The 15,576-nt window shown below is 42.5% G+C and overlaps 1 protein-coding gene across 1 annotated transcript; it reads right to left on the reverse strand.

Moving 5' to 3' along the window:
• Window positions 1-1,064: 1,064 nt before the first annotated feature.
• LOC112230229 (osteocalcin 2b-like) lies at window positions 1,065-3,647 on the reverse strand. The gene is made up of 4 exons (XM_024396432.2): window positions 3,483-3,647; window positions 3,110-3,316; window positions 2,600-2,732; window positions 1,065-1,878 (listed from the first exon to the last, which is right to left on the reverse strand). The coding sequence occupies exons 1-4, from the start codon at window positions 3,541-3,543 to the stop codon at window positions 1,776-1,778; spliced, it is 504 nt and encodes a 167-aa protein (XP_024252200.1). The 5' UTR covers window positions 3,544-3,647; the 3' UTR covers window positions 1,065-1,775.
• Window positions 3,648-15,576: the final 11,929 nt, after the last annotated feature.

Here is a 15,576-nt window from a genome sequence, read left to right on the forward strand (position 1 = left end):
AGAGCTAAGATGTGAATATTTGTGTAAACTCTACACAGTTGTGTTCTGTGAGTGTCACTGAGCAGGCTGATACCCCATTTCATGGTCCCAATATCCATATGTAAGGTAGTACAGTGCATATAAGTATGCCACCAATGCAATTCTAAAGTCTAATACATCCACAGTGCGATTTCAACTGAATTGAACTTTTTGGTGTGAAATTAACTAATTATTGTATTTAAAAAAAATGTATATAACAATATTCCGGTCTGGTTTAGCATTATCTAGTCCAAATATGGCATGAATGAACGATTTACATTGTTTTGAATCACTTTCAATGGGGGACATTTATTTTGAAGGCAAACCGCAAATTCCCCTCTTGTGGCTAGCTTCACACAGATCGTAGGTTGATCTGTGGACGCGCGGTCACGTGAATACCACCAGGCCAGGCTATGGTTATAAAAAGGATTACATACTGTACTGTATTATAAAGTGGATGTGTGGACAGGACAGAATACACACTCTTTTCACGGCACTTCGATACAAAGTGATTTTCTTAGCAGGTTATGAGAGCATTTTTGCTAACCCTAACCCTATTCCCAACCTTTATCCTCGGTCTTCTAACCTGTTACGTATATTCTCCTAACCTGTTAAGTTTTCCTAGCCCTCTACTAAAAAGTAACTTCTGTATCGAAGTGCCATGAAAATAGTTTTTCCCATGTGGACACTCAGCAGTTGAGGCTGTTGAAAGGAGGACAGCTCATAATAATTGCTGGAACAGAGCAAATGGAATGTATTTGATACCATTCCATTCATTCTTCTCCGTCCATTACCACGAGCCCGTCCTCCCCAATCAAGGTGCCACCAATCTCCTGTGGTGGACAGTCTGCAGAAGCAGTGATGACAATCAGTGAGCTATACCCTCATGTGTTAATATCTTGTCTTTAGGTATAAAAAAAAAACCTTCTTATTCAAACAAATACCGAAGAGGGCAATTGAGACATACTGGTATAGAAGCCTACATGGCCTAGGTCCCAATACTGTACTCAATTTGCTATAAAAAAAAAACACCCAAACACAAAATATTAAAATGTTCTCCACTTTATTCAGCACTTATGTGCAAGACAGTAGTCAAAGTGGCATCAACAAGGTTTGAGTTTGCATACAAACTGTGATGTTCTCACTCTTTCTAAACCCCTCCTTAGAAGATTGTTATCATCACTAAACCAATCAATACAAATCTATGACAGTATTGACTATCAGCAAGTTACACTACGAACAGGAAAAAATAATTTAAAATGTATGGTTATAATACATTGCAGATAAATGATAATGTGCGCTTTAGCCTGCCTAATACTACAAAACGGATAAAGATGAATACATTTATGATACAATACATTTGCGGTTTTAGCACCATTCTTTGTGATATTGTGTTGAGCAATTTACATTAGTAGGCCCCGATAACCACAGGACTCAGTTCCTATATGCCTCTAGCTTCTCCTCAATATTACAAAAGCTTGGATCAGACATGCCTTTTCTTACATTACCCAAAACATATAGTTACAGCCGGCATTACGAGTACTGTAGCTACCAATTTCACTTGTGGCTGGTCTCGCAAAGTCCCATAACTTGGTCTGCTCGCTAAAATGTGGAGGAAACCTGTTTGTGTTTGTTTTCTATGCCCGTATGAGGACACTGTTGGGAGTGGTTGATCCCTTCTCAAGAATGTAGCTTCATGATGGTGAAATGGCAGAGAGTATTTTCTCTCTCTCCAGGTTGCATAGTAAAAAGTCTGTTTAGAAGGGAGGTGGTCCATAGTATGCGGTGTATGCTGCAACGATGCCTGCTGTCTCCGCCATGTGCTCACAGGCCAGGTTGAGCTCGCACACCTCACTCAGACTGGACGAGAGAGAGAGAGAGAGAGAGAGAGAGAGAGAGAGAGAGAGAGAAAGTTGGGGTTAATTGACTTCTCAGCAATTACACATAACTGTAGGATAAATGTACTTTATCAATTTGTATGATGTGATTTTCTTTTTTACAAAACAGCAGTGATATTCTGCATATTTTGCTCCAGTCATATGGCTTGTATGAAGTACAGTAAGAGTGTTGCCTAAATGTAAACATGTGTAAGGTAAAATGTAAACAGATTATTTGGCTTCTTGGCGGTGACGATGCAGTTAACATTCCACACACTTTTCCCCAAGCATCAGTGCAACGTCACACATTCTAACACCAAATCATGTGAGGTAACAGCCTTGACTGTTAAATGACTAAATGAGGCATTCAGGAAAAGCGAACACCCCTAATTATAGTAGGTCACATTTGACATGGTTGTGACAGCTGTTTGCTGGCAGATAGCCATAGTAGAGTGTGTTTAGTGTAGTGTTGAGTGATGGTAGCGAAAAGCTTGGGTAAAAGTGCTGTAGTATTGAAGTGTATTGAAGTAGTGTACAGTAGTGGTAGGGCGTTGGTCTATTTGCTATAGAGAATGTTGTCCTAATGTAGAATAGTCTATTAGCTTGTACATTTGCTATAGAGTAATGGTAGAGTAATTCTGTGATGTGTTCTAGAAGTGTGTGTGTTCTAGAATTTTGAGTTCTAAAAGGGTATTGGAGCCTACCTCTCCACCTGGGTGAGGGTGAATGCAGCAGCTGCAGGTCCAGCCGCCCTCTTCCTCCTCAGCAACACTGAGGCCAGGTCTCTCTTCATAATCACTTCTGGCTCTGTAGCTGCAGCTGGGTCCTCTGCCGTAGCTGGAACACACACACACACACACACACACACACACACACACACACACACACACACACACACACACACACACACACACACACACACAAATGTGGTTTTGCTTCCTTTTTTAGAGCAGCCACGGTAGCCTATATTTATGAACAGTTTTACTTCCCATTTTTTTGTAAACGTCAACACAAACCTGTACACATACTCTTACACATTTCCTTAAACTGATACCATTACAAATAGAAACACAAAGGCTACCCTCTTTCCCGTTTCTATGCAGATCTGCATATACTGCATACACTATCTGCTAGTATCAATGCATCTGTTAACTTTATATCAGCACACTGCTGAGAAATGACACCCTTTAGAGTTAGTTAGAGAGATGCCAGACCTTCAGCACTTGCTGACTCTGAAGAAGAAGACGACGAGGAAGAGGATGAGGAAGAGTCTGAGTCCGAGGAGTCTGAGGCAGAGGCTGATGAGTCGGAAGCCGAGGAGGAAGAGGAGGAAGCTGATGAAGATGTGGAGGAGTCTGCGGCTGGTGCTGGTTCAGCGGCAGGGTCAGGAGCAGGATCGAGAACCACATCAAGAGCCAGATCTGTTGAACAGAGAAAATCCCATTGGCTCGTTATAAACATGTATGAGCGTTTATGTCTTATTATAAAACATGTTATGTTAGTTCTCTCGTTAGTTAATCTCGTTCAGAATACATTGTCACAATCAAAAGTTATGATGAAACAACATAATATGCTTTCCCAATTTACCGTTCATGGACAGAGAGACCGACAGAACGGCACAAATGGTCAGGAGAGTCAGAGACTTCATGTTGTTTTTGGGTTGTTGTCTTGCTGCTTTCTTGAACTACCAGTGAGTGGTAGTAGTAGAACTTTGGTTCTTTCTCTCCTTCTTTCAATGCCTTCTTCACTGTATATCCCTCCATGGTCAATATATACTGTAGTCATCCCCCTCCCAATCAGATACACACTATGGTCAGACTATGTGATTGGTTAGGGAATCGAATGTCAACTTGTACCACTTCCCTGGACACTCATCACATAACAACCCACACACCAGACAGGCACAGGAACTGGCTAAAACACACCCACACAAACATACACACTCCATGTGGCATACATACATACATGTACACGCAACCCATGTAGCGGAACCAATCAAATGAAACAAGTAGGGATGTGTAAGAAGGTTTTGAAAAATTGAATTCTTCTTCTATGTAGCCCCTTTAATTGCACAGGGACTTCTACATTTGATCTAGAATGGACCTTACATAATCATCACACCAAGTATATTGTGTCTGAAAACAGAAAAGTGCTGGTTTGAAAATGAATATAGGCTTTGAGTTGAGAAATCTTATTATAAACATAGGCTATTTCCAGCATTGTTATTGTTGTAGTGTACAGGTAACTGCCAAACTAAAGGAAACATCATCATAAAACATCATTCAATTTGGTTGAGTCAAAGATCTCAGATCTTGCCAAAAACAAAATGAAGGTCAACTGGGCCTGCCCAGCTTTTTAAAATTTTATACATGACCCTGGGGACCAGGAACCACACCTGTGTGGAACTGGTTTTAATGTCTATGGTGTGGAAGCACCTGCTTTCAATAAACGTTATATCCCTCATTTATGCAAGTGTTTCCTTTATTTTGGAAGTTCCCTGTATGTGAATGCTAAATGAAATCCTCAAAGAGTTATATTCATTCACGCCAATTATTCTGAATTCCAACCGATAACATCCCCCCATTTCTGTCTAAATGGAATCAATCCTGAAATTCTCCTGAAATCGATTCCATCCCTACCATTCATCAGTGTAGTATAAATAATCCCAACAGATGTCACGGCCATTGCTGGAAGAAGACCAAGGTGCAGCGTGGTGAGCGTACATTTTCCTTTTTTTTATTTCAAAATGTCGCCAACAAACAAAAAAACAACCGTGAAGCTTACAGGGCATTAGTGCCATAAACAAAGTTAACTACCTACAAAGACAGGTGGAAAAAAGGGCTGACTACGTATGGTTCCCAATCAGAGACCACGATATACAGCTGTCCCTGATTGAGAACCATGCCCAGCCAAAACAAAGAAACACAAAACATAGAAAATAGAACATAGACTACCCACCCCACATCACACCCTGACCTAACCAAATAGAGAAATAAAACGGCTCTCTAAGGACAGGGCGTGACAACAGAAATACCTCAAAAAGCCAAACGGGTCAGAATAGAAGCAACATATCCCTCGAAATAAGACATTGTCTATAAATTGTGATTGGATTTAAATCAGGCCCCAGCCAGTGGCATGTAGCGGATGACCCTGGATCTGAGTTGCTGAGAGGCTCAGCTCCTCGGCTGCTCGCCTCAAACTCCCACCCCCACAAACCCCAAACTACAGCCCAGGTCTACCACACACTACTAATCGAGTGACTGGGAACAGCACCGATACTCATTATGTGACAGAGATTAATTACAGCCTACCAGTGTCCCACTGAAGCCACAGCCGTTCACTATATAAAGGCTGGGGCCATACAATTCCAGACAGATCCACAGCCACACGGTTTAAACTAACTTAACGATCCAACTGTTACAGCCACACTTGATGTATTTTTGCATATGCACAGGTATAAACAGCTTGCTTGGGTTGCTCATATGTTAAATGCACAATGATGTGTGTGATATGTATATGCATATGGATTGGATAGATTTGTTTTGGTGGGGGCCTAATATAGACTGTGGTTGGTCGATATATAGAGATACAAGCTTGCATCTGATATTGGCTGATTTCAATTTCCAGACTGTGGACAGGGAGTAAAGCCATATTAAAAGGTAAATATGGTAGATAATCCAATATGTCTTGATGTATATAGTTATATATCTCGGCGCTGACACCAGCGGCCTGGTTTTGTGTTACAATGAGAAATACCATTGCCCTCTGCTGTAGCAGACTGATCTTGTTGTCAATCTCTTGCTGGTCTGTTCTTGGTGTTAAAGGGGCAATCTGTAGTTGCTACATCCATTTTTTTTACATAAATGATATGATATGTACCCATTGATTCTTGAAGAATATAACTTATAAATGCCTCATGAGCTTAGTTCAACTGTCAAACCCCATACAGAACCCAAAATACGAGCTTGTTATACTCCAATGTTTACAAAGTAAATGTAAACAACCACTGTATAGCCTCAAAACATGGTTAAAACTATAATTTAGAAATCCTGCATGCTTAGTCCTTGAATTTGCCAATGAATTTGAGACTGGTTATATTTCCCCAGTCCCATCACTCAGCTTTTTACCGAAACTGGGAGAACGCCTTGTTTTGTATCAACTGTTTGGTTATGGTTTCAACTGCTGATTGCCGCTTTAAGGGTTTTTCTTGGATAGTGTGGGGTGTAATTTCAATGTCTGGTCCAGCATCCATTTTTGTGAACGCGTTTCAATGCAGGAGGACAAAGTTTGAGAAAACATTTGCCACAAAATCCCGGTTCGAATAAACAAAAATGTTTAGAGTCTAGGCTTTTCTGCAGGATCAGGTCTGTTTTAGTGTGCATTTTCATCCTGAAAATCACATACAGTGCAAGCCACATAGTAATCTGGACAAAATGTTTTATGGTTCTCCCAGTGCCAAAAGTGACACGGTTACAGACAGAGACAAGGGGAACTTAGCTCATTCCAGGCAGAGACAAGTGGCCATTAGCTCATTCCAGACATAGACAAGTTGCCCTTAGCTCATTACAGACTGAGATAAGGAGCCCTTAGCTCATTACAGACAGAGATAATGGGCCCTTAGCTCATTCCAAAGACACAAAACTCTGCTTATTTTATTTTGCATACATTGTAAAGTTTAAACAAAGTAGCTGACGGTTTTGTTAGTGCATGACTCCCCTAGGGGACAACGTGGCAGTGTGCTATATAGTAACTATAATATTGTAATTATGTATTTGTAGTATGAGATGCTTCCATAGTCCTACTTGTTAAAACCATACACTTATTAATACAAAGGCCTTATGTTTATAATCTTAAAGAGTGTTCAGTCTGAGCCATGACTGATATAAGAGGGGTTTTGAAACACCCTGTTGGACATTTGAGTAACTACACTGCTATTATTACACACCTAAGGGTAGAGATGGGTAGGCCTAATTATTTGAAGCATCCTTGCACATTGACCCTGTACAATATTCCCTGCCGTTCTCTGAGTGCAACGTCACTCTATAGCCGGTCATTAAAACACAAGGGAATTGGAGTTTCTGACCTTACAAAGTTGAGGCCAGTTGTATGACTAGCAACAGTGAAGTACACTCCTTTACAGAGCCTGTGTGAATTGTTTGCTTAAAAAAAAAAATCTGGTCTTGCAAAGATGCTAAGCTGGTTGAGGTGTAAGTTTTAGACTGTGTCTGCAAGAGGAAATATAGGGGTCTGAGGTGTAAAACAGAATACAGACGTGTCTTAACCTTGGGCTACCACATCTGGAGACAAGGGCAGACTTCTGAGGAAAAGACTCGAGTGGAGAGAAAGAGAGAGCGAGAGATATCACTAGCAACTATCTGACACCACAAACTATTCCAGTCATCAACAGCTCTCAAGTTTTTTAGATAAATCTAAACTAAGTAAAATTCATATGTCACCAAATAATTTATTAAAACACACTGTTTTGCAATGCAGGTCTATGGTTACTTTGACAGCACTCTTTGGGGTAGCACCATGGTTTAGCTGGAGGACAGTTAGCTTACATTTTCATCTGGCTACATTGACTTCAATACAAAACCTAGGAGGCTCGTCGGCCTCACCTCCTTCCATAGACATACATGTTAATTAACACAACTTCCAGAGGACGACCTTCAACCAATCAAAGCTTTTGCTGTATGAACTGACATGTTGTCCATCCAATCATAGGATTAGGATCAGAGAATGAACCTGTGTTTTATTGGGGTTGTGAAGCTTGGTGAGTTGGTGACCTTATTGGATAGAGATTAGGAGTGAAAATGTATAGTTGAGCATTTTTAGAATATTATTCAATTCAAATTAGTTTCTTCAAATTACAGGAGACGGAGGCGGTAGATTATAAAATGTTTTCTTGGTTTTAGAACTTTATTTTTGTGTCCAGTTAGTGCAATTTATTTCAATTTTCCTTGCTAAGCAGTAGCTAGCTACCAGCGCGAGTGTGCAGTTTTCATTGCCAGAATGGCAGAATGGTCAAAGCCACCGAAAATGTTGTAGACTTTTTGTTGAAGAAACCCTATCATTCTGTGGGATAAACAGAAAAAGGTGTGAATTAAAACCGAGGGTTAACGTCTGCCCGTGATCAATGAAAGGGTGAAGACGTTCAATACCAATTGGTATCAAAACAGTAGATGCTCCTCAGAGGAGGAAGAGGAGGACCATCCTCCTCAGTGAATTTTACACAAATAATATTTTCCAAACATTTAAAAAGTTATCCATTTTTAGATAAAACAACACCAAAAATATAATCATGTTACCAAATAATTTATTAAAACACTATTTTGCAAAGAAGGTCTACAGTAGCCTCAACAGCACTCTGTAGGGTAGCACCTTGATGTAGCTGGAGGACAGCTAGCTTCCATCCTCCTTTGGGTACATTGACTTCAATACAAAACCTAGGAGGCTCATGGTTCTCACCCCCTTCCATAGTCTTACACAGTAATTATGACAACTTCCGGAGGACATCCTCCAACCTATCAGAGCTTTCGTTGCATGAACCGACATTTTGTCCACCCAATCAATGGAAAAGAGAATGAATCTAGTACTGAAAGAATAAACTACAGTTAGCTAGCACTGCAGTATATAAAATGTGGTGAGTAGTTGAATCAAAGAGAGAAATAGTTGAACAGTTTTGAACAAATTAATTTCTTCCAAAATTAAGGAGAAGCAAAGAGAGAAAAAGAGAGAGAGATTGTTTTTTGTTGTTGTTCACTTGCAGTTACTTAGCAAGCAAATGCAGTTAGCTAGTTTAGCCTCCTGAAACACCCTGCTCAAACAGAGGGATGCTACTTTAGCTAGCTGGCTATGACTTTCCAACACAACACTGGAACTCTTCCAAGTCAAGGTAAGCTTTTGGTTTTACAAATGTATTCCCACCAGGGCCCGCCGGTGTAACTGCTTACGGGCTGTACACTGTAAAGTTACTGCATGATTGTAGAAGGTTTACTAACATGTTAGTTCTATTAGCTATGCTGACTATGAAATTAAAGTCCACAAGTTAAAGGAAGAGGTGAGAGGAGGAGAGCGCAAAGATGCGAGAATGAATACAACATGGCTTCTATGAAAGTGAACTGTGCTTACGCATGATCAGGAGTGTATTCATTAAGCAGATTCTGTGAAAAAAAATGTTTCTTAAACGGACGCAAATAGAACAAAACAAGGATAAACATACCTGAATTTGTCCAACAGAAACTATAATTTGTAACTGTTGGACTAATGATTACATCCTATATCAGCTACATGCAGGCAAGAGTGTGCAAGGCAGCATTGAATATCACTGTCTGTCCATGTGCCACTGTCAGTCCCCTTCAAATTTGTCTCTCGACCTCTCAACCTAAACTTTTATTCATAGGCTAGGTTGTAGGTACCTCATGATGGGTGTAGGGAAAATGTAAGTATAATTTAGTAGCCTAAACCAATCAATGTTATATTGAACTGGGTGAATGGAATATGAATGAGAGTCATCCAATATGCTGGAATAGGAATAAGGCTATGCTCATGAAAAAAAAATCATCCTCCCTCATCTTAAATGGCACTGTCCACCGCTGTATCAAAAGTGTAGCTGGTTAACAGGGCGCCTTTCATCAAGTCGCCTGATCATGTGGAGGAAGGTCTGCGTATTCAAAGTGGATGCATTTTTGAGCACAAAATAATTGGCTTTAGCAGGTGTGCCTTGTAAATAGTTCATTTGTGGAATTTCTTTCCTTCTTAACGCATCAGTTGTGTTGTGACAAGGTAGGGGTGGTATACAGAAGATAGCCCTATTTGGAAAAAAGACCAAGTTCATATTATAGTGAGAACCGTTCAAATAAGCAAAGGGAAATGACAGTCCATCATTACCTTAAGACATGAAGGTCCGTCAATCCGGAACATTTCAAGAACTGAAAATTTCTTCAAGTGCATCAAGCGCTATCATCAAAGTGGCCCTCATGAGGACCACCACAGGAAAGGAAGACCCAGAGTTACCTCTGCGGAAGAGGATAAGTTCATGAGAGTTACCAGACTCAAAATTGCAGTCCAAATAAATGCTTCACAGAGGTCAAGTAACAGACACATCTCAACATCAACTGTTCAGAGGAGACCACGTGAATTGGGCCTTCATGGTCGAATTGCTGCAAAGAAACCACAATCAAAGGACACCAATAAGAAGAGACTTGCTTGGGCCTAGAAACACGAGCAATGGACATTAGACTGGTGGAAATCTGTCCTTTGGTCTAATGCGTCCAAATGTGAGATTTTTGGGTCCAACCGCCGTGTCTTTGTGATACGTAGAGTAGGTGAATGGTTAATCTCCGCATGTCTGGTTCCCACATTGAAGCATGGAGGACGAGGTGTGATGGTGCTTTGCTGGTGACACTGTCTGTGATATATTTAGAACTCAAGACACATTTTACCAGAATGGCAACCACAACATTCTGCTGCGATACGCCATCCCATCTGGTTTGTGCTTAGTGGGACTATCGTTTGTTTTTCAATAGGACAATGACCCAACACACCTCCAGACTGTGTAAGGCATATTTGACCAAGACGGCGAGTGATGGAGTGCTGCATCAGAAGACCTGGCCTCCACAATCACCCGACCTCAACCCAATTGAGATGGTTTGGCATGAGTTGGACCACGGAGTGAAGGAAAAGAAGCCAACAATTGCTCAGAAAATGTGGGAACTCCTTCAAGACTGTTGGAAAAGCATTCCAGGTAAAGCTGGTTGAGAGAATGCCAAGAGTGTGCAAAGCTGTCATCAAGGCAAGTGAGGCTACTTTGAAAAATCTAAAATATATTTTTGCATAACACACTTCTATCGGACCACTGAGGTTGCACCTGCAAAAGCCCCTGGCAGGAACTTAATTAGCATGAATTAAAAGGTGCACTTGACCACCCATAATGCAGTGGAAGCAGCCACCCATAATGCCTCAGCAAGTGTGGCAATTGGCTCAAATAGCTTAGGTGAAGCAACTTGCCACAATCCTTCAAGTGCCACGATTGGCCCAAATACCTTAGGTGAAGCAACTGGCTCCCGTGTCTCGGCAGCGGAAGCAACTGGCCACAGTGCCTATGCAGTGGAAGCAATTTGCCACAGTGCCTATGCAGCGGAAGCAACTTGCCACAGTGCCACTGAAGCAGAAGCTACCGGCCACAGTGCCTCACAAGCTGCCACCCATAATGCCTTGGCTAGTGTGGCAATGGCCAAAATAGCTTAGGTGAAGCAACTGGCCACAATGCTTCATCAAGCGCCACGACTGGCCCAACTACCTTAGGTGAAGCTACCAGCTACAGTGCCTCGGCAGTGGAAGCTACCGGCCACAGAGCCATGCAAGGGGCCACCCATAATGCCTAGGAAGCAGCCACACACAACGCCTCAGCAAGTGTGGCAACTGGCCAAAATACCTGTGAAGTAACTGGATCCTGTGCAGCAAGTGCGGCATCTGCTTCAAATGCCTCAGCATCAGATAGCTGATGTTTAAAGTTAGTGAGGGAAATATAGGTCTCCAGTTTCAGCGATTTTTGCAATTCATTCCAGTCATTGACAGCAGAGAACTGAAAGGAAAGGCTACACTTGCGTTTAAGAGCAGTTGGAGGCCACGGAAGGAGAGTTGTATGGCATTGAAGCTCGTCTGGAGGTTAGTTAACACAGTGTCCAAGGAGGGGCCAGAAGTATACAGAATGGTGTCGTCTGCGTAGAGGTGGACTAGAGATTCACCAGCAGCAAGAGCTACATCATTGATGTATACAGAAAAGAGAGTCTGCTCGAGAATTGAACCCTGTGGCACACCCATAGAGACTGTCAGAGATCCGGACAACAGGCCCTCCGATTTGACGCACTGAACTCTATCAGAGAAGTAGTTGGTAAACCAGGCGAGGCAATCATTTGAGAAACCAAGGCTGTCGCAACTGACTGACCTCAGTAGGCTAATAGGGCCTGGAGGGTCTAACAGAGAAAGAAGAATTGGAATCTGTCTTCAGAAAAAATAACCGTTGAGGATTTCAAATTTAATTGCAAAGAAACAACAAATACAATAGAATATGATGCAGTATAATACAATACATATTTGTGTATTTTCATGCAAATTCTACATTTAAGTGCAGACCTGTATTCAAAAACATGCGTATTTCAGTATCTGGGTTATAATATCTGGGTTATAATACAAATTATATTATTTGACAGTATTTTGAAATACTTATTTAATACATTGGAGTGTAAATTTGTTTGTGATTTTGAGTTTTTCAAACACTTTCCAAGTGTATTTCCAAATACATAACATTTAACTACTTATCTTTTCAAATAAAATATCAGAATACTTACTTTGAATGTATGTGAAATTAATTGAAATATTTTAAATAGTATTTGAACCCGGTCTGATTTAAGTGACATACATTTGCGTTCCAGTTACAGTAGGCCAGCCTACAGCAGTGGAAGAGGGGAGTTAGTGCAGAGTTCTAGACATTAAGGGCCGTACAATAAAGTACAGAAGGATTGGAGCACTTGGGGTGAATATAAAAGACCAGAAAAAAAGAACAGATTGTCTGCCTGCTGTGCTGAAAGAAACAGGAGAAGAAAAGGAGATTGGCATTTTCAAGGCACAGACTTGGAATCAAATATAATTATCAGAGATGGAATGCAAGCGGATCCTGAGTTCTGCCTTACAACCAGTGTAACCGAGTGGATCACATGCAGCGACCAAAAAAAAACGACTCAGAAAAAGAGGGAAACGAAGCGGTCTTCTGGTCAGACTCCGGAGACGGGCACATCGTGCACCACTCCCCAGCATTCTTCTTGCCAATGTCCAGTCTCTTGACAACAAGGTTGATGAAATCCGAGCAAGGGTAGCATTCCAGAGGGACATCAGAGACTGTAACGTTCTCTGCTTCACGGAAACATGGCTCACTGGAGAGACGCAATCCGAAGCGGTGCAGCCAGCGGGTTTCTCCACGCACGCGCCGACAGAAACAAACATCTCTCTGGTAAGAAGACGGGCGGGGGCGTATGCCTTATGGCCAACGTGACATGGTGTGATGAAGGAAACATACAGGAACTCAAATCCTTCTGTTCACCTGATTTAGAATTCTCACAATCAAATGTAGACCGCATTATCTACCAAGAGAATTCTCTTCGATTATAATCACAGCCGTATATATCCCCCCCAAGCAGACACATCGATGGCTCTGAACGAACTTTATTTAACTCTCTGCAAACTGGAAACGATTTATCCGGAGGCTGCATTCATTGTAGCTGGGGATTTTAACAAGGCTAATCTGAAAACAAGACTCCCTAAATTTTATCAGCATATTGATTGCGCAACCAGGGGTGGAAAGACCCTGGATCATTGTTACTCTAACTTCCGCGACGCATATAAGGCCCTGCCCCGCCCCTTTCGGAAAAGCTGACCACGACTCCATTTTGTTGATCCCTGCCTACAGACAGAAACTAAAACAAGAAGCTCCCACGCTGAGGTCTGTCCAACGCTGGTCCGACCAAGCTGACTCCACACTCCAAGACTGCTTCCATCACGTGGACTGGGAGATGTTTCAGTATTGCGCCAGACAACAACATTGACGAATACGCTGATACGGTGTGCGAGTTCATTAGAACGTGCGTTGAAGATGTCGTTCCCATAGCAACGATTAAAACATTCCCTAACCAGAAACCGTGGATTGATGGCAGCATTCGTGTGAAACTGAAGGCACGAACCACTGCTTTTAATCAGGGCAAGGTGTCTGGTAACATGACTGAATACAAACAGTGCAGCTATTCCCTCCGCAAGGCTATCAAACAAGCTAAGCGCCAGTACAGAGACAAAGTAGAATCTCAATTCAACGGCTCAGACACAAGAGGTATGTGGCAGGGTCTACAGTCAATCACGGACTACAGGAAGAAACCCAGCCCAGTCACGGACCAGGATGTCTTGCTCCCAGGCAGACTAAATAACTTTTTTGCCCGCTTTGAGGACAATACAGTGCCACTGACACGGCCTGCAACGGAATCATGCGGTCTCTCCTTCACTGCAGCCGAAGTGAGTAAGACATTTAAACGTGTTAACCTCGCAAGGCTGCAGGCCCAGACGGCATCCCCAGCCGCGCCTCAGAGCATGCGCATGAAGTGCTTTGAGAGACTAGTCAAGGACCATATCACCTCCACCCTACCTGACACCCTTGACCCACTCCAATTTGCTTACCGCCCAAATAGGTCCACAGACGATGCAATCTCAACCACACTGCACACTGCCCTAACCCATCTGGACAAGAGGAATACCTATGTGAGAATGCTGTTCATCGACTACAGCTCGGCATTCAACACCATAGTACCCTCCAAGCTCGCCATCAAGCTCGAGACCCTGGGTCTCGACCCCGCCCCTGTGCAACTGGGTACTGACTTCCTGACGGGCCGCCCCCAGGTGGTGAGGGTAGGCAACAACATCTCCTCCCCGCTGATCCTCAACACTGGGGCCCCACAAGGGTGCGTTCTGAGCCCCCTCCTACAGGGAGGAGGTGAGGGCCCTCGGAGTGTGGTGTCAGGAAAATAACCTCACACTCAACGTCAACAAAACTAAGGAGATGATTGTGGACTTCAGGAAACAGCAGAGGGAACACCCCCCCCCCATCCACATCGATGGAACAGTAGTGGAGAGGGTAGCAAGTTTTAAGTTCCTCGGCATACACATCACAGACAAACTGAATTGGTCCACTCACACAGACAGCATCGTGAGGAAGGCGCAGCAGCGCCTCTTCAACCTCAGGAGGCTGAAGAAATTCGGCTTGTCACCAAAAGCACTCACAAACTTCTACAGATGCACAATCGAGAGCATCCTGGCGGGCTGTATCACCGCCTGGTATGGCAACTGCACCGCCCGTAAGGCTCTCCAGAGGGTAGTGAGGTCTGCACAACGCATCACCGGGGGGCAAACTACCTGCCCTCCAGGACACCTACACCACCCGATGCTACAGGAAGGCCATAAAGATCATCAAGGACATCAACCACCCGAGCCACTGCCTGTTCACCCCGCTGTCATCCAGAAGGCGAGGTCAGTACAGGTGCATCAAAGCTGGGACCGAGAGACTGAAAAACAGCTTCTATCTCAAGGCCATCAGACTGTTAAACAGCCACCACTAACATTGAGTGGCTACTGCCAACACACTGTCAATGACACTGACTCTACTCCAGCCACTTTAATCATGGGAATTGATGGGAAATTATGTAAATATATCACTAGCCACTTTAAACAATGCTACCTTATATAATGTTACTTACCCTACATTGTTCATCTCATATGCATACGTTGATACTGTACTCTATATCATCGACTGCATCCTTATGTAATACATGTATCACTAGCCACTTTAACTATGCCACTTGGTTTACATACTTATCTCATATGTATATACTGTACTCGATATCATCTACTGTATCTTGCCTATGCTGCTCTGTACCATCACTCATTCATATATCCTTATGTACATATTCTTTATCCCCTTACACTGTGTATAAGACAGTAGTTTTTTTTTGGAATTGTTAGTTAGATTACTTGCTCGTTATTACTGCATTGTCGGAACTAGAAGCACAAGCATTTCGCTACACTCGCATTAACATCTGCTAACCATGTGTATGTGACAAATAAAATTTGATTTGATTTGATT

The sequence above is a fragment of the Oncorhynchus tshawytscha genome, linkage group LG32 (assembly GCF_018296145.1).
Source record: "Oncorhynchus tshawytscha isolate Ot180627B linkage group LG32, Otsh_v2.0, whole genome shotgun sequence".
Lineage (NCBI taxonomy): Eukaryota > Metazoa > Chordata > Actinopteri > Salmoniformes > Salmonidae > Oncorhynchus > Oncorhynchus tshawytscha.